Raw genomic sequence first — 18027 nt, forward strand, 5'->3', positions numbered from 1 at the left:
ACCTGACATCCTCCGCCGTTCTGGAAAAGTACAAAGTGGGAAAAGTTATCGGGGATGGAAACTTCGCAGTGGTAAAGGAGTGTGTTGAACGGTAAATTAATATTTTTTTATTAATTTAATTTATATAGTTACTAAAATATATTGTGTTTATTACATTACCATCACTTTATTCAGGAAGCAGATTGTGTGATCACTGTGTGTAAATTTATAGAGAAAAAATTTGTTTTTAAATTAATTAAAAATTTATTTTAAAACAATGTTGGTCTTTTTTAATGCGTGCATATACAGTTGTTTGCAAATGTTTAGGCACCCCTGGTCAAATTGCATGTGTTGTCCTCCATAGATTTACACTTCTACACAGTCTGAAGCACTTGCTTACTTTACTAAAGATAATTTCAATAATAAAAAAGTAAAAAGCAGAGGTACATTAAATACTTTTTATTTATTTTTTTGTCCAGTATTATAAATTCGGAACATAGAAAGGAATTGTGCAGTAATATAACTCAAGATATAAAAACATATAAAAATATTTTACAAATTTACATATATTTTATATTAACTTATAAAAAACAATTCACATATTAACAAAATGACAATTTTATAAAAATTGTAGATCTTTTAAATGTGCAGATTCTTTAAATAAATATGCAGATTTTTAAATGTATAATTTAACGATTGCATTAGACTGTCAATTAAGTGTTAATTCAGTATAAACATGAAATAACTTCCAGCAGAAAATTGCTTTTAGAGACTTTATATTTTATAGTATAGTAAAGTTATGACCAGAGAAATACAAGTTAAAGACAGATATTACACAAAAGAAATCGTCATTTTGTTACAATAATCATATTTAAAATTAAATTTACCTTCATAACGGAAAATGTAATTAGTAATCTAAATATTGAAATAAAGAAGTTTGAATTTATGTGTAAATATGTGTAAAGTAAAGTGTATTTATGCAAACCAAGCTCCAAAAACGGCCCATTTTTTTAAATCACTGATCTTCTGATGACACAAGAAGTTATATCTCAGTCTATTCAGCCTACCACAGTTTAGCCCCGCCTGTTTATACTGCAGTTCTCAGGAGTGTTTCTGCTCTCAAAGCTTTTTGGAATGAGGCACAATACAAGACAGCCAATCAGAGCAGAGCAATGATACTTCTACATGACCAGTGGAGGCTGAAGATCCTCAGTCTAACCTCATGTTCTTATCTTCCTCCAGGTCAACCGGAAAGGAATTTGCGCTGAAGATCATTGACAAGAATAAATGTCGTGGCAAAGTGAGTCAGATCCTTCAGTGTCCCTGGTGGGAGGGTAGACGTTTCTTTTTACAGTGATCTAGTTAAAGTGCCTCACAACTGTAAAACAGGAATCAGACTTTTTAAGGTCATGTACTGTACGCATGCTCTATGGAGTGTTGGGAGGCATGGACTGATATCTACTTGTAGGTTCTGCTCTGGCATCCATGCTTGCTTCACACTGCTCAAGTCATCTTAAAACTGTCTGAATCAGAGATCTTCAAATCTGGACCTTGAATCCAGTTTCCAGTCCTGGACTTTGTAAGCATTGGTAGGGGTCTGAGTCTACATGACCAATCAGTTACATTTACGTTTCCATTTATGGCATTTAGCTGACACTCTCATCCACAGCGACTTACAAGGTTACTTGTATTACAGTGGTGGGCCAACCTAGTGTTAAGAGTCTTGCCCAAGGACACTTATTGGTGTAGCGCAGCATAGTCACCCAGACCGGGAATCGAACCCCAGCCTGGTGAGCAGTGCTGTGGTAACTCACTGGCAGGTAGTGGTGTTATCTGTTGTGCCACACCAACCACATGTTACCTGTTACCAGTTCCCTCAACCTGAAGCAAGAACAGAATCCAGCAAACTGGAAACTGAATTCAGGGTCCAGATTTGAAGACCTGGGATGCGGTCTGCAGACACCTCCGACAGTCCACTCAGTACAAGCTCGCTCTCAGTGGGGTTCAGATATTCGGGGCTTTTGACCAATCATCTGGTCAAGCTTGAGCCCCATAAGCCACAGCGCCATTGGACAGATCCTTCAAACACATCCAGAACACCTGAGCATCTGAGCAATTGCTTTTAACCAAAGGTGTACATGATATATAACCGAGTATAAATGCATTCATTCAGTCTATTATTACTATTATTAACATCCCAGTCAAGAAATCTTGATTTAATCTAAACGTCCTGGCATCAGATAACCAGTTAACCGGTTAACCAGTCTCAGATCAGTGTAAAATCTGAAGCCTGTGGAGTAGCAGGGCAGTTCTGAGCAAATTACGAATTACAGAGGTGTAAATTATTCACGGTCCAGTGTGATACTTTTGTCCTGTCTGCTTTTGATCTCTTTAATTAAACCAAATAAAATCAGAAATTAGGTTGTTTTATTCATCGCCGCCCATCCAGGCTGCCGCTTGGATATCATGCTTTTGCATACATTAATACAAGAGCTGATGGGAATGCTAATGCAACCAACAGCAGTTTATTCTGAAGGTGATATTCCTGGATGTTAGAATATCTCTGCTGATGCAGTATTGATCCAAATGTCAAGGGCTGCTTAGTTTACAGTCCTGAAATTCATGATATGACTCAAGGCCTTGGTCCCACGTGCTCCAGATCTTCAGCAAAGGAAGTGGATTTCCTGTCCTATTAGCCCGGTGGCTGGTTTTCCACTGACTGTTGTTTAAATTATTCACTTGATGTTGTTCACTCAGGAGCACCTGATAGAGAACGAGGTGGCCGTGTTGAGGCGGGTCAAGCATCCCAACATCATCATGCTGATCGAGGAAGTGGACACACCCTCTGAGCTCTGCCTGGTCATGGAGTTAGTCAAGGTACGCCACACGGGCTCGTTGCATTTCTGCGTAGATAGTCACTGATCAGCCATAACATTAACACCACTAACAGGTGACGTGAAAACATTGATTATCTTAATCTACGGTGGCTTAGATCTGATATTAGGCAGTAAGTGAACAGACAGTTCTTGAAGGTGATGAAAGTGTTAAAAGCAGAAAAAATGGATCTATGGAGACACTTTGACAAGAGCCAAGGTGTGATGGCCTAAAACATCAGGCAGGTCTTGTGGGGTTTTTCTGGTATGCAGTGGTCAGTACCTAAGAAAGAAACCTCCTGTGAACTGTCAACAAGGTCCTGGGCACCTTAGACCCCACCCACCTCACAACTTACAGGACTCAATGGATCGCCTGCTAACGTTAGTCTTGATGCCGGATACCACAGGACGCCTTCAAAGGTCTTATGGGGTCAGTGCCGGTGTCGAATAGTCAGATCTGTCGTGGCAGACCATTGGGGATCTGCTCAGTATAAGGCATGTGGTGCCGGATATTGTCAGTTTCCCTAATGGCGGCCCTTTAAATGCTAGATTTATGACCTTGAGACTTCAAGCAAATGATTACTATAAGCACTAACACTGTGACAATCTCATAGTCATGGACTAACAGTAGTGATGGTGTCCTGTCTGCAGGGTGGAGATCTGTTCGATGCCATCACATCTTCTACGAAGTACACAGAGAGAGACGCCAGTGCCATGGTGTACAACCTGGCTGCAGCACTCAAATACCTGCACAGGATGAGCATCGTCCACCGAGACATCAAGCCTGAAAACCTTCTGGTACACTCACACACACATACTCACACACAGACTTTATAAGCCTATATATTTTATTAGATTTATAGATTTTATTATTATTATAGAGCATTTCATGTACATGCAGATAGATACAGTGATGCCATGTAGGTGAAAGTGTAGGTAATAGTTTCAAATAGTAGTCTTTATAGTGTGTGTGTGTGTGTGACTGACAGGTGTGTGAGTATCCCGACGGCACCAAATCTCTGAAGCTGGGTGATTTCGGTTTGGCCACAGTGGTGGAGGGTCCACTGTACACTGTGTGTGGGACCCCCACGTATGTCGCTCCGGAGATCATTGCAGAGTCCGGGTACGGCAGGTTTACTTTGTGTGTATTATGAACATGGGGGTTGTATAAATACACTATATGTCTAAAAGAACAGGATGAGGTGGGATGGTGTTCATCCAACATTCTCTTACTAATACTAATAATCTTGTCATTCAATCAAATCCTCACAGCAATGCTCCAATATCTTGTAGAAAGCCTTCTTCTTCCCTGGACAGTAGAGACAGTTACTCCAACAAAAGCATGCAGTCTTTTTTAATAGCCTTGATTTCAGAAGAAACAATGAATGAGCAGGTGTCCCAATACTTTTGTCCATATATATGCTTAATTCAAGACTGTGATGTAACAGTTTGGGGGTTTTGGAATTGGCCTGTTTTACAGCTTTGTCACTTTCGCTTTTATGTAATGAATCAGACTTTCACGACTTTCAACTTTCCTTCAGGACCTTTTGGAGGTTCTTCAATTCGAACCTGTGGAGGAACCTCTTAAGGTGCTTTAAGAAGACTGAAGAACCTCTAAAAGTTCCTTAAGGATCCTTTATGTTTAACAGCGTATAAGCAAAGTGTCTCTGATTATTATTGCTAATATTCTCCAGATTTATCAGTGAGTTTATTGTCTCAGCTTTGTAAATACTGAGGCCTGGTTTTAAAATGCTGACTAATTGTCCTCCATCTGGCTCTCTTCTCCGGCCCGGCCGTTGCCATAGTTACGGCCTGAAAGTGGACATCTGGGCGGCGGGGGTGATCACCTACATCCTGCTGTGTGGCTTCCCTCCTTTCCGCAGGTACTGTCCGCACACACTTGCCTTGACTGGCACTGATGGGTCGCTCGGCCTGTCGCTGCTGTGGCATCGCCCACACTGCATGCTAATGGCTAGCAGTACATAAGGTCAAACAATGACCAGTTACTGATCGTCATACTACAACAATAAGCCTTATAATGGCCTTATAATGCCCCTCATACGTATATATCCTATACCTATACCCTACAAGCTGATTTCCTCGACCTGCAGTAATGGGTAGTGTGGGTTTCTGTGCTGTACAGTGAGAATAACCAGCAGGAGGACCTGTTCGATCAGATCCTGCAGGGCCGTCTGGAGTTCCCCTCTCCATACTGGGACAACATCACACACTCCGCTAAGGTGAGTGCCACCTGTCTTCATGTTTAGGGATGTTCAGGTAACTTATAAACAGTGGGTGGAGCTTAAGACCAAAAAAAAAAAAAGGCGAGGCTACAGACTAGACACAGGCAGGCAGGATAATAAAGGGGCGGGGCCAGTGAGGAGTACTGGTACTTTGTGCTCAATTATAATGAGTTCTTTAGCCCAGACTACTTTTTTTTAAATGAGGCATGACACAGAACAGCCAATAAAGACAGAGATCATTTACATATATTGATCTAAATCAGTTTTAAAGGCACAGTAACTGAAACAGGCTGTTTAATTCTGAAGGATAAAGAGAGGCTGTGAATGATCATGTAAAATAAAGTCGTGGGGTCGTCTTCTGGCTGTAAATTCATACTGATGGCAAATTCCAGTTTGGGTAGTGGAACCTAACTTGGCAGGCCGGCTGAGGTAGAGCAGTAGGGTTTATCTCATATGAAATGTCTGTCCATTAAGCAAAAGAAAGTTGTGAGCCATCCAGGTCTTTAAGACAGTCTGTTACTTTACTGAGACAGATGTCCTTGTTTGGTTTGGCTGATAAGTAAAGCTGGGTGTCATCAGCATAGCAACGAAAGCCAATTCCATGCTTACTGACTATTTTGCCCAGCAGCAGCATATAAAGAGAAAATAATATCGGACCCAGGACTGACCCTTGAGGAACACCACAATTTACTTTTGAGTAGTGAGAATATTAATTTCTTAAGTAAACACATCAGAGGCAATCTGTTTGATATGATCGAAACATCTATGTCAGCAATGGATGCAATTTAAAGTAGCTGAATGCATTAATTCGAAGGGGTGTCCACAAACATTTGGACATACAGTGTATGTGACTTTGCTGATGTCGTTTAACAAGCCTATTTACAACCCTGTTATTATAAAAACTATAAGCTTTTACTGGATAAATTACGGTGCCGGTGACGACTCGCAGAACCTGCATATTGTAGTATACTGTAATTAATCCCGAGTCTTAACAGATAGTGCTGCTCTCCTCTCGTTGTGTCCTTTCAGCGCTGTTAGCAAGCCGAATGCAAAGAGATCCTCACAGCAATGCGCCTCCAACATCTAGTAGAAAGCTTTCTTCCCTGGGCAGGAGAGCAGGATAGACACTTTTTAATACCCATGACTTCGGAAGAAACAATGAACGAGAAGGTGTCCCAATACTTTTGTCCATTTAGCGTAGCAAGAAAGGGACAGATCCTTTAATTTTTACAGTAGTTTTCTAACAGGATTTCATGATCTAGGGTATCATGACATTTCTCAGCTGTTACTTAAGCGAAGGCCGTTCCTTGTTGTGGGATCTGTCGGTTACAGCTGAGAAATGTGTCATTTGTTAATGAGAAACTGAAGGATATGACACCCGTGTCCTTCAGGACCTTTAGTGACCTACCATCCTTCACACGTGGCGCAATACTTTATTAAAAACCAGAGGGGAACAGACACGAGTGACTAGATGCTGTAATGAATGAACCATTTTAAAGTATTTAAGCTGTTGTCTGATGTATAAATAGTAAGTACACTACATGGACAAAAGTCCTCACAGCAATGTTCCTCCAAAATCTAGTAGAAAGCCTTCTTCCCTGGACAGAAGAGCAGGATAGACACTTTTTAATACCCTTGATTTTGGAAGAAACACTGAACAAGCAGATGTCCCAATACTTTTGTCCATTTAGCGTACCTAAAAAAGTTATTTATGGAATGGGGATGAGTTATTTTTTTTCCAAAAGCGACATATTTTGAATTATGAGATCTTAATACAGCACCCACACACACACACACACACACTTTGCCTCATTGCTCATCCTACGTTCTCTTTCCACTCCAGCACTGTTTAAATCCACCCCCTCTACCTCTAATGCTAAAGCTCAGCCTACAAACTAGTGTATGTGTGTGTCCCGGAACATTCAAACAGAAATCACTGTGGGCACGTCGGCAATATTAGACTCTTCATGTGTGGGTATGAGGAGGTGTGTGTCTCAGTAAATGATGCATGGTGTGTGTAAGCAGGGCAGCGAGTGCCTTAAATTAGCCTGCTGTATTACAGTGACACCACGGCACTCAGCACAAGGTCACTCAGCTAATTACACCGCTGCACTCGTCCTCTTCTCACAGCAGCGAACAGAGGAGTGACACATGCAGTTCTGAGGGTGCTGAGAGTCGTAAGCCTTAATTGGTACTATTAAATGAGCTGATACTGGACACAGTCCCACTCTTTTGTCTAGGTCTGAAGGGCTTCCATGCTATAAGGATTTTAGGGGGGTTGATTTCCAACCTTGATCATCTTAATCTGTCAGCACTGGAGCTGTCCACATGTACACCTTTAAAAATGAAGATGCCACAAAAGGTCCTTCAGGGACAGCTTCAGCTCCAGTTAATGCACCTAATTGTGAACCGTTCGATCAATTTTCACCAAAAATAAACTTTTTAAAAGGTTCTGGAACCTGAAAAGTTTGTTTCCAGCTGCAACCAAAGAAAAGTAGTGTTGTGTAACTCTGTTGTTGTTGCATCCTTGGTTCCAAACATGGGCTGGTTTGTTGAATAGCACCAAGGTTCTAAGAATCCTGATCAGAACCATCCTTCACATGTGGCGCAAAACTTTATTAAAAACCAGGACAGACACGAGTGACGAGATGCTGTAATGAATGAACCATTTGTAAATATTTGTAAATATCTGATGTATAAATAGTAAGTACACGAAATGGACAAAAGTCCTTACAGCAATGTTCCTCCAAAATCTAGTAGAAAGCCTTCTTCCCTGGACAGAAGAGCAGGATAGACACTTTTTAATACCCTTGATTTCGGAAGAAACATTAAACAAGCAGGTGTCCCAATACTTTTGTCCATTTAGCGTACCTAAAAAATTTATCATTTTACAAAAGCGACATATTGTGAAAAAATAATCCAGGTTCAACCAAAAATAAACAGGTTCTGGAACCCGAAAAGGTTAAAAGGTTCTGGAACCCAAAAAGTTTGTTTCCAGCTGCAACCAAAGAAAAGTAGTGTTGTTGTTGCATCCTTGGGCCGGTTTGTTGAATAGCACTAAGGTTCTAGGAATCCTGATCAGAACCACTCGGGACCCACAGAGTTCACTTGGTCGAAAAGAGATGAGAGATGCCATAGAAGACCCACTTCAGGTTCCATTAAAAAACATGTGCATCAGAGATGCGTGAGTGTGAAGAACCTTTAAATTGGTAAAGAATCATTTAAAGGTTCCTCACACTCCCACATCTTTGTTACAGACATGCTTCTTTATGGAACCGGAAGTGGTTCTTCTATGGCATCGCTCGAAGAACCTTTTGTTGCACCTTTTTAGCGTTTTTCCCCCTAAAGCAGGGGGCGCTAACACCTCAGGAAGTTCCTCAGGAAGCAGCATAACAGCCAAAACAGTCCTAAATGCAGCGCAAATCTGTAGCACGTTTGGGGGACTCCTAGTTATTGTATAACATATTTGTGTGGTGCATGCTGGGATTTTTAATGAGACGGTATTGGTGGGCACACAGTTATGAATTCTGTCAAACCAACGAGGCAGAGGAATGCAGTGTACTATAGACTTTTTAAAGCATCAAAGCCAGCAGATGTACATATGTCCACCTATAGAGCCCTGTCTACTTAAGTCCTACTAAGCATTTCAATCTGGACTTTTTGGACAATCTGGATTTGGTTCAACTTTTTCTCACAGGACAATGCTAATATGGATTTCTACATTAAATAATTAAATGTGTTATGTCTTATAGTTTAGTGTTACCTGGGAAGGTTGGGGGTATTTATTAGCTTATAGGCATTTTGGTCAGTTTTATAAGATATATAATAACATTATATACTATTATTATTATATAATGTTATTATAAAATGTAAAAATGACATTTTTATTTATATGGTTTTGTGTTTTTATCAAAGCAATAGTAATTTTCTGAAGGGAACAACCATTGAAGTTTTTTCAGTGTCACTGAAAAAGTGTAATTTCTTCATCCTTAATATTTATACATTCATAAAACCAGATTAGTCTTGTGACTCATGACACATAACATGTTTTGCAGGAGCTGATTGGCCGGATGCTTCAAGTGAATGTTGAGGCTAGATACACAGCAGAAGATGTACTGTGTCATCCCTGGGTCACGGTGAGTGTGTATGTGTGTTTATTGAACAATCCAGCATTGCAAAAACTAGTTATTTTTAAGGAGGAAGAAGAATCACTATCTTTTATTGTATTGTTTAATTAATAATATTTAATGTGCATTAGACACATTGTGTTTGAGTACTGATAGATTCCTTATTTAGACTGCAATTAGATATACCACTATAGGTCTGCACAGGTGGTATTAAATGTACATCCTGGGTTAATTCTCTCTTTCACAGGAGGTCATCTCTTGCTTCCTCTTAGCAAATCACATGCATGCTGCAGTTTTCAAAATATGCGAGTTAGGAGAACGTTTGACTAACCTAAGTTCATTCAAAACCAGACAAAACTATTGGCTGCATAGAATGGTCAATGGCATTTCAGCAATGGGGAGTTTGGGACCAAAATATCTGCCCTTTATTGTAAAAAACGCTCTATGGCATACAATTACTTTAATTACCTTAATTATTTTTACTAGTTTCCTGTGGCATTTCATGTGACCCTGCCTGGTAAAGGACTCAAGCCTTGCCCTCAGAGCCTTTAGATGTACCCCTAGTTTTAGATGTGAAGGTCCCAGGACCTCATGAACATGGCTTGTGATGATAGCAAATGCTGTGCAAGGCCGGCAGTCACCGTGGTAGTGAAGCTAAGTGTGATAGTGATGGTTTCACTGCGGTAGTGATGGTAACGTCATGATAACGGGGCTAATGCCGCGCTAATGATGCTAACGTCGCCGTAGCAATGCTGTGCAAAGCCGGCAGTCACCGTGGTAGTGAAGCTGATGCTGCGATAGCGATGGTTTCACAGTAACAGTGGCGCTACTGCCACAATAGCGATGCTAGATGAGGCCGTTGTCCAGCGTGTTAACACCGTGGTAGTGATGCTGGGCAAGGCCGGTTGCCGGCATGCTACTAATGGCGCACATTAATGCCATAGTAGGTCATAGTAGGTCCACCTCCCTTTACAGTAATATTTCAAGCAAGGAGACCCTACCTCAGCTCACCTTAGGTTACTTGCTTTGCTTTGTGGCAAAAACTTTTCTCAGACTGTCAGTATCAAAAATGGCTCTTCTAGGCAGATGAGGCAGCACTTCTTTCGCCATGTCGCTCACTCAGACAGTCAGTGAGCGGAATTGCCTCTTCCAGGCAACAATCCTCTGTAGACCTGACTTTACAATGTTACATTTTTTTACAGTGTAGTTATTTTATGATTTCCAGGAAAAACAATTGCTAAAAACCTCACGTAACAATCTTCTGAACCCTGAGATGTGTCGCTTGTTCAGTTTAATCCTGAGCAGGTGAAGTGAGGTTGTTTGTGAATCCTGTATCAGTAAACCCTCTGTAAATGTGTATCAGGAGGATGCTGCAATGGAAAACAACATGAAGATGGAGGTGATGGGGAAACTGAAGAAGCACTTTACCTCTGCACAGAAGCAGGGCAACACCTCCGCTGGAGTATCTGTTATTATGGTAAGCACACACACACACATACACACACACGTTCAGTTACATGGATGTTCCTGTGCATAATCTAAGTATATGACTGATTCACCAGCAAAACGTTCAGGGTATTTTCATGTAATCCTCAATTTTATATGAGAAGGACTCTATAAAAGCCCAGTTCTGTCCTGTTGGATGGGATGAGACACTCAGGTGGGGGAGGCTCATGTTAACTGTGTGTAAAAATAAATAAATAAGTAAACAAAATAAAATAACATAAAAAATGATGAATAAATTATTATTATTATTGTATTAGTATTGTTCTGGCTGGGTCAGAACATCTTTAAAACATCAGGCAGGTCTCAAAAGTGCTCCAAGAAAGGACAACGATAGGCCGGCAACAGGGTCATGGGCATCTAGGGCTCATTGATTCTCATGGAGGCCCCTCTTCACAAGTTTTAGAACTTACAGGATCTGCTGCCAAATACCACTGGACACCTTTGGAGATCTTGTGGAGTCCATTCTTCGTATGGTCAGATCTGTTGTCCAGGGTTCGTACGGGTCCTGGATAACCTGGAAAGTCATGGAAATAAACATGCTAAAATCCAGTACGAAATACTCCTTGAAAAATAACACAATTGAAAAAAGTACCAATTTAATTATATTAAATTACCATTAATTATATTATTATAAAAATAGAGTATTATAATAATAAAGTATTATAATAATACTACTTTTATAGTAGCATAAAATTCTCATGACCGGTCGCAGCCCGTATTTCATATGACCATATGGACAGTTTTGGCCGTGGTATCATGAGCGTGCATTATGTTAACTGGCTAGCCTGGACAGTCTTTCAGCTGCTAGACATTTTTGGCCCTGGTTAAAGTGTATGAACCCTGGTTGTCACGGCATAAGCGGGATCTACCCAGTTTTAGTAATGTAATGGCTAATTGGTGTATTATGATTGTAGTTTTAGGCTTTTGGACCCTTTGTATGTGTTTAACTAACCCTAAACTACTTTCAATCATACAAACCTAAACTAATAAGTATGATATTTTATCATAAGGCAAAGTAACCTTCTAAAATAGCCAGCATCCCAGGTCCTGAAGGTAGAGCGTCCTCACTAGGGTTGAGCAATACAGAAAAATATTATACCATCATTTTTTCACTATGCATCAAACTGTATCATGATATTTTGACTCCTGCAGTGCCAGATTTGAACTAAATTAACTAAATTTACAGTAATTACATTTGATGCACTACATCCAAGACTAATACTCTTTGTAAAGTAACATGCAGTTGGTCAGAGCTCTCTAAGTGAAGACGCTATCCATGTTATACTGAGAAAAGCATAGTGTTTATCACAATAGCGATATGATATCATCTTAGTGCCTCTGTAAAGTCCACACTGATCAAACTGCCTGTTAAAGCACACTGACACATGACTGTCTCGTCTCTTCGGCTGACTGTGAACTGGGCTTAAAGGAGTGTCAGGTCTCATATCATTCAAAATTGAACACTGGCTCTATAACAATCAATCAGGCTTTAATCCGCCTCCACAGAGGAAATGATGTAACTGATTACTGTATTAGCACTAGACAGCATCTTCTTCTTCTGCCTTTTCCCTAAATATGGAAGAAATCTGCTGATTTTTTGACTGGCTGAGTGATAATCCTCCCCACGTCCGCATGTCCTCCCTGTTCTCTGTTTTTAAGGGGGTTATTGTGGGTGAAGCATTTCAGTCATTTCCTTTCGTGTGTATCTTCATAAATATCCTTCCTCAAGTCCTCATAACCTCACTTCCTGCCCCTGTGTGACTGCAGAGGAAGTGTGGTTCCTCTCACTCTCCTGGCACACTCACACTCATCACACTCGCTCTGTCCAGGCAGCCCCCACCAGTGCCTCCATCCTCACCATCCTCTGGTGGCTCACTGGCAATAGTGAGCTGCTCTCATTGCAGTGCTTCAGAACAGCTTCTGCTGACAGACTTTTTGGCTTTTGAGTGTACTGAAAATCAGCACTGAAACATCAGCCCTGAAACATCAGTAATGAAACATCAACACTGAAGGTCAGACCTGAAAAATCAGCACTAAAACGTTAACACTGAAACATCAGCACAGAAATGTCAGCACTGAAACATCAGCACTGAAACATCAGCACTGAAACATCAGCACTGAAACATTAGTGCTGAAACATTAGTGCATTTAAAAATCAGCGCTGAAACATCAGAATTTAAGAATCAGCACTGAAACATCAGCATTTAAAAATCAGTGCTGAAACAGCACAAACAGCATTTAAAAATCAGTGCTGAAACATCAGCATTTAAAAATCAGCACTGAAACATCAGCATTTAAAGATCAGCACTGAAACATCAGCATTTAAAAATCAGCGATGAAACATCAGAATTTAAGAATCATCACTGAAACATCAGCATTTAAAAATCAGTGCTGAAACATCAGCACAAACAGTATTTAAAAATCAGTGCTGAAACATCAGCATTTAAAGATCAGCACTGAAACAGCATTTAAAAATCAGCACTGAAACATCAGAATTTAAGAATCAGCACTAAAACAGCATTTAAAAATCAGTGCTGAAACATCAGCATTTAAAAATCAGCACTGAAACAGCATTTAAAGATCAGCACTGAAACATCAGCATTTAAAAATCAGCGCTGAAACAACAGCATTTAAAAATCAGCGCTGAAACATCAGCATTTAAAAATCAGCGCTAAAACATCAGCATTTAAAAATCAGTGCTGAAACATCAATATTTAAAAATCAGCGCTGAAACATCAGCATTTAAAAATCAGTGCTGAAACAACAGCATTTAAAAATCAGTGCTGAAACATCAGCATTTAAAAATCAGTGCTGAAACAACAGCATTTAAAAATCAGTGCTGAAACATCAGCATTTAAAAATCAGTGCTGAAACATCAGCATTTAAAAATCAGCGCTGAAACATCAGCATTTAAAAATCAGTGCTGAAACATCAGCATTTAAAAATCAGCGCTGAAACAACAGCATTTAAAAATCAGCGCTGAAACATCAGCATTTAAAAATCAGCGCTGAAACATCAGCATTTAAAAATCAGTGCTGAAACATCAATATTTAAAAATCAGCGCTGAAACATCAGCATTTAAAAATCAGCGCTAAAACATCAGCATTTAAAAATCAGTGCTGAAACATCAATATTTAAAAATCAGCGCTGAAACATCAGCATTTAAAAATCAGTGCTGAAACAACAGCATTTAAAAATCAGTGCTGAAACAACAGCATTTAAAAATCAGTGCTGAAACAACAGCATTTAAAAATCAGTGCTGAAACATCAGCATTTAAAAATCAGTGCTGAAACAACAGCATTTAAAAATCAGCGCTGAAACATCAGCATTTAAAAATCAGCGCTGAAACATCAGCATTTAAAAATCAGCGCTGAAACATCAGCACGGAAAATAAATAACATAAATAACATTTCAATTATATATACCAAAGTCATAGAAATATGCATATACGTTTCACATTACACTGATATGCTGGATTAATATCCTCCCACAACTCGACTGTCCACCTCGAATATCCACCCTGCCTGGCTGTAACTACAGTACAGAGTAATGCTCTGTCCAACAGTGGAGGAGACTAAGACTGAGTCCAAACATGGTCCTGATTATTAAGGCCTGCAACACTTCAGCAGTATTAATAAGCCCAGCCCGTACTCACACTCACCTGAATCTCATCCAACAGTTTGAACTGTAAGGCCAGGGCTGTATCTGTGTGCAGCCCCATTTCTACATCCCTCCCCCTCCCTCTGTCCCGGGACCAGGAGAAGCCCCCTGCTGGATTCTGGGTATTTGACTCCAAATCTATGCCTCTCTCTGAAAAATCTTAACTCTTTACTAAAAGCTTGTGTGGCCTGACTGAAGTCTAAAACCTCTGGGACTTACACTGGTGCAGTGCTCCTTTCCTAACCTCACTGTTTGCTCCAGCTTTTGCAAGGGCTGGCAGATATTTCTTGGAGGACAGGGCTGACCAGGTCCTGCAGTCACCTGAACCTTTTAGTGTTTTATCTGCTGTAACACTCTAAAACTCCAATCCCTCGTTCTCCTTCCCACGAAACAGTAAATCAGCCAAGACATAGCCTACTGTACGATGTCTGGTCACTCAGACGAAAACACCCTATGCAGGTAAGCTAGCTGGTTATCCAGCTCTGGACCAACAGGGATTTGATGCTGATCATGACTGTCATGCTGGTCAACCAGCTTAGTCATGCTGGTCAACCAGCTTAGTCATGCAGGTCAACCAGTTTAGTCATGCTGGTCATGCTGGTCAACTAGCGTGGTCTTACTGGTCATGTGGGTCAACCAGCTTAGTCATGCTGGACATGCTGGTCAACTAGCGTGGTCTTACTGGTCATGTGGGTCAACCAGCTTAGTTATGCTGTTCATGCTGGTCAACCAGCCTAGTCATACGGGTCAAGCAGCTTAGTTATGCTGGTCATGCTGGTCAACCAGCTTAGTAATGCTGGTTATGCTGGTCGAGCAGCTTAGTCATGCTGGTCATGCTGGTCAACCAGCTTAGTCATGCTGGTCGAGCAGTGTGGTCTTACTAGTCATGCGGGTCGACTAGTGTGGTTTACTGGTCATGTGGGTCAACAAGATTAGTCATGCTGGTCATGCTGGTCAACCAGCTTAGTCATGCAGGTCAACCAGTTTAGTCACGCGAGTCAACCAGCTTAGTCATGCTGGTCATGCTGGTCAACTAGCGTGGTCTTACTGGTCATGTGGGTCAACCAGCTTAGTCATGCTGTTCATGCTGGTCAAGCAGCTTAGTCATGCGGGTCAAGCAGCTTAGTCATGTGGGTCAAGCAGCTTAGTTATGCTGGTCATGCTGGTCAACCAGCTTAGTCATGCTGGTCATGCTGGTCAACCAGCTTAGTCATGCTGGTCATGCTGGTTGAGCAGTATGGTCTTACTAGTCATGCGGGTCGACAAGTGTGGTTTACTGGTCATGTGGGTCAACAAGCTTAGTCATGCTGGTCAACCAGCTTAGTCATGCGGGTCAAGCAGCTTAGTCATGCGGGTCAAGCAGCTTAGTCATGTGGGTCAACAAGCTTAGTCATGCTGGTCAACCACCTTAGTCATGCTGGTCAACCAGCTTAGTCATGCTGGTCAACAGGCTTAGTCATGCTGGTCGACTAGTGTGGTCTTACTGGTCATGTGGGTCAACCAGCTTAGTCATGCTGGTCGAGCAGTGTGGTCTTACTGGTCATGTGGGTCAACCAGCTTAGTCATGCTGGTCGAGCAGCTTAGTCATGCTGGTCGAGCAGTGTGGTCTTACTGGTCATGTGGGTCAACCAGCTTAGTCATGCTGGTCGAGCAGCTTAGTCATGCTGGTCGAGCAGTGTGGTCTTACTGGTCATGTGGGTCAACCAGCTTAGTCATGCTGGTCGAGCAGCTTAGTCATGCTGGTCATGCTGGTTGAGCAGTGTGGTCTTACTAGTCATGCGGGTCGACAAGTGTGGTTTACTGGTCATGTGGGTCAACAAGCTTAGTCATGCTGGTCATGCTGGTCAACCACCTTAGTCATGCTGGTCAACCAGCTTAGTCATGCGGGTCAAGCAGCTTAGTCATGTGGGTCAACAAGCTTAGTCATGCTGGTCATGCTGGTCAACCAGCTTAGTCATGCTGGTCGAGCAGTGTGGTCTTACTAGTCATGCGGGTCCACTAGTGTGGTTTACTGGTCATGTGGGTCAACAAGCTTAGTCATGCTGGTCAACCACCTTAGTCATGCTGGTCAACCAGCTTAGTCATGCTGGTCAACCAGCTTAGTCATGCTAGTCGACTAGTGTGGTCTTACTGGTCATGTGGGTCAACCAGCTTAGTCATGCTGGTCGAGCAGTGTGGTCTTACTGGTCATGTGGGTCAACCAGCTTAGTCATGCTGGTCGAGCAGTGTGGTCTTACTGGTCATGCGGGTCATGCTGGTCGACTAGCGTGGTCTTACTGGTCATACACGGCTTATCAAGCCAGGTTGTAAATATTAGCCTGACTAGCTAAACACGGCTTGTCTTGTGAGGTAGTTGACAAACATTAGCCTGGTTATCTAAACGTAGCTTATCAAGCCAGTTTTTTGACATTGTAAACATTAGCCTTAGGTTAGTTATTAAGGTTGTTGAAGGACGTAAACTAGCTTTAACTAGCTTGTTAACAAACATTAGCCTAGCTAACTGTAGTTTAGCTAGCTAGCTAATTGACGAACACATACTAATTGACCTTTTTTACTATAGCCTTTGCATTTCTTTAATTCTATTAGCTACGTAGTGTAAAAGAAGCTAATTTTCAAACACCAAACATGTCTTGGCTTATGTACTACACTTGGATTAAGGGATAAAGTGTGCTAATTCCATTATTTATTTATTTATTTATTTAAATGAATTCTATAGGCCTATATCTGAGCAGATGAAGCACTAAACTGTGCAGTGCCGTGATTTCAGTGGACTGGAACTAGACGCCCCTCTTACATTGCAGAGGTGCCCAGTCCTAGCCTTGAGGATCTACCATCCTGGATCAGGTGCTGAGGTTGGAGCTGAACTCTGCAGGGTGGTGGATCACCAGGACCAGGACTGAGCACTGTCTTACTGGGCCTGTTTTGAACCCTAGCTCTGACCGTTTCACATCACACACGTCCTGCATCCGTGTGTCCTTTCTGATTCCTCAGCTGCCAAAGTTCCTTGTCCCATCATCATCATCATCCTCATCATCATCTGTGCTGCAGTGTCGTGTTGTGTGCCCTGCCTTTCCTTTCAGGCGATGGCACCACGGTTTGTTTGGGCATGCAGAGTTACTCACTGCTTGAAGTATTAACCCTGTGGTCTGTTTGCCTGCCTCTGCCACACAGTCTGAGCTCGCTGATTCAAATCACAGTGCACTAACATTGTTTTACAGCAGGGATTCGGTGAGAAATGAGCTGGTATTTTACCTGAATGCAGCCGATCGGCCAAGCTGCATCGCAGCTGCGCTGGAGCTATGAGGCTAATGTAGCTAATAGGCAATAGAAATGAATTCTAGTAATATTTCAAAGCTATATTTGGGGTCCAAAAGCCTGGGGCTACATTGAAAATGTATTGTTGAAAATTTTTGAATTTTCCAAAATGTAAAAGTTTAATTTCCGAACATAGGTTTCATATGGGAGCTCATATTATTCCTTTGTTTTATATTAATATTTAACAAAGCTGCTACAAAGAGTTCTTCGAGTGATGCCATAGAAGAACCACTTTTGTTGGACGGAAGAGCTTCTATAAAGGTTGTTCACACATACACTATATGGACAAAAGTATTCGGACACCTGCTCATTCATTGTTTTTG

The 18027-nt window shown here is 41.4% G+C and overlaps 1 protein-coding gene across 5 annotated transcripts in view; it reads left to right on the plus strand.

Annotated features, from left to right (window-relative positions):
- The window catches only part of dclk2a (doublecortin-like kinase 2a), a 92245-nt gene that overhangs the window by 65052 nt on the left and 9166 nt on the right, over window positions 1-18027 (plus strand). For 4 of the 5 annotated variants that reach the window (XM_072678564.1, XM_072678566.1, XM_072678565.1 and 1 more), the window contains exons 8-16: window positions 1-91; window positions 1222-1279; window positions 2737-2856; window positions 3504-3650; window positions 3842-3975; window positions 4658-4735; window positions 4996-5092; window positions 9151-9231; window positions 10586-10699. The exon at window positions 1-91 is cut by the window's left edge and continues 15 nt beyond it. In XM_072678564.1, the coding sequence (XP_072534665.1) occupies window positions 1-91; window positions 1222-1279; window positions 2737-2856; window positions 3504-3650; window positions 3842-3975; window positions 4658-4735; window positions 4996-5092; window positions 9151-9231; window positions 10586-10699 (920 nt within the window). Of the gene's footprint in view, window positions 92-1221; window positions 1280-2736; window positions 2857-3503; window positions 3651-3841; window positions 3976-4657; window positions 4736-4995; window positions 5093-9150; window positions 9232-10585; window positions 10700-14408; window positions 14512-18027 lie in introns of all 5 variants that reach the window. The other variant, XR_011979649.1, reaches the window with a different exon arrangement.

This window comes from Salminus brasiliensis, chromosome 4 (genome assembly GCF_030463535.1).
Source record: "Salminus brasiliensis chromosome 4, fSalBra1.hap2, whole genome shotgun sequence".
Lineage (NCBI taxonomy): Eukaryota > Metazoa > Chordata > Actinopteri > Characiformes > Bryconidae > Salminus > Salminus brasiliensis.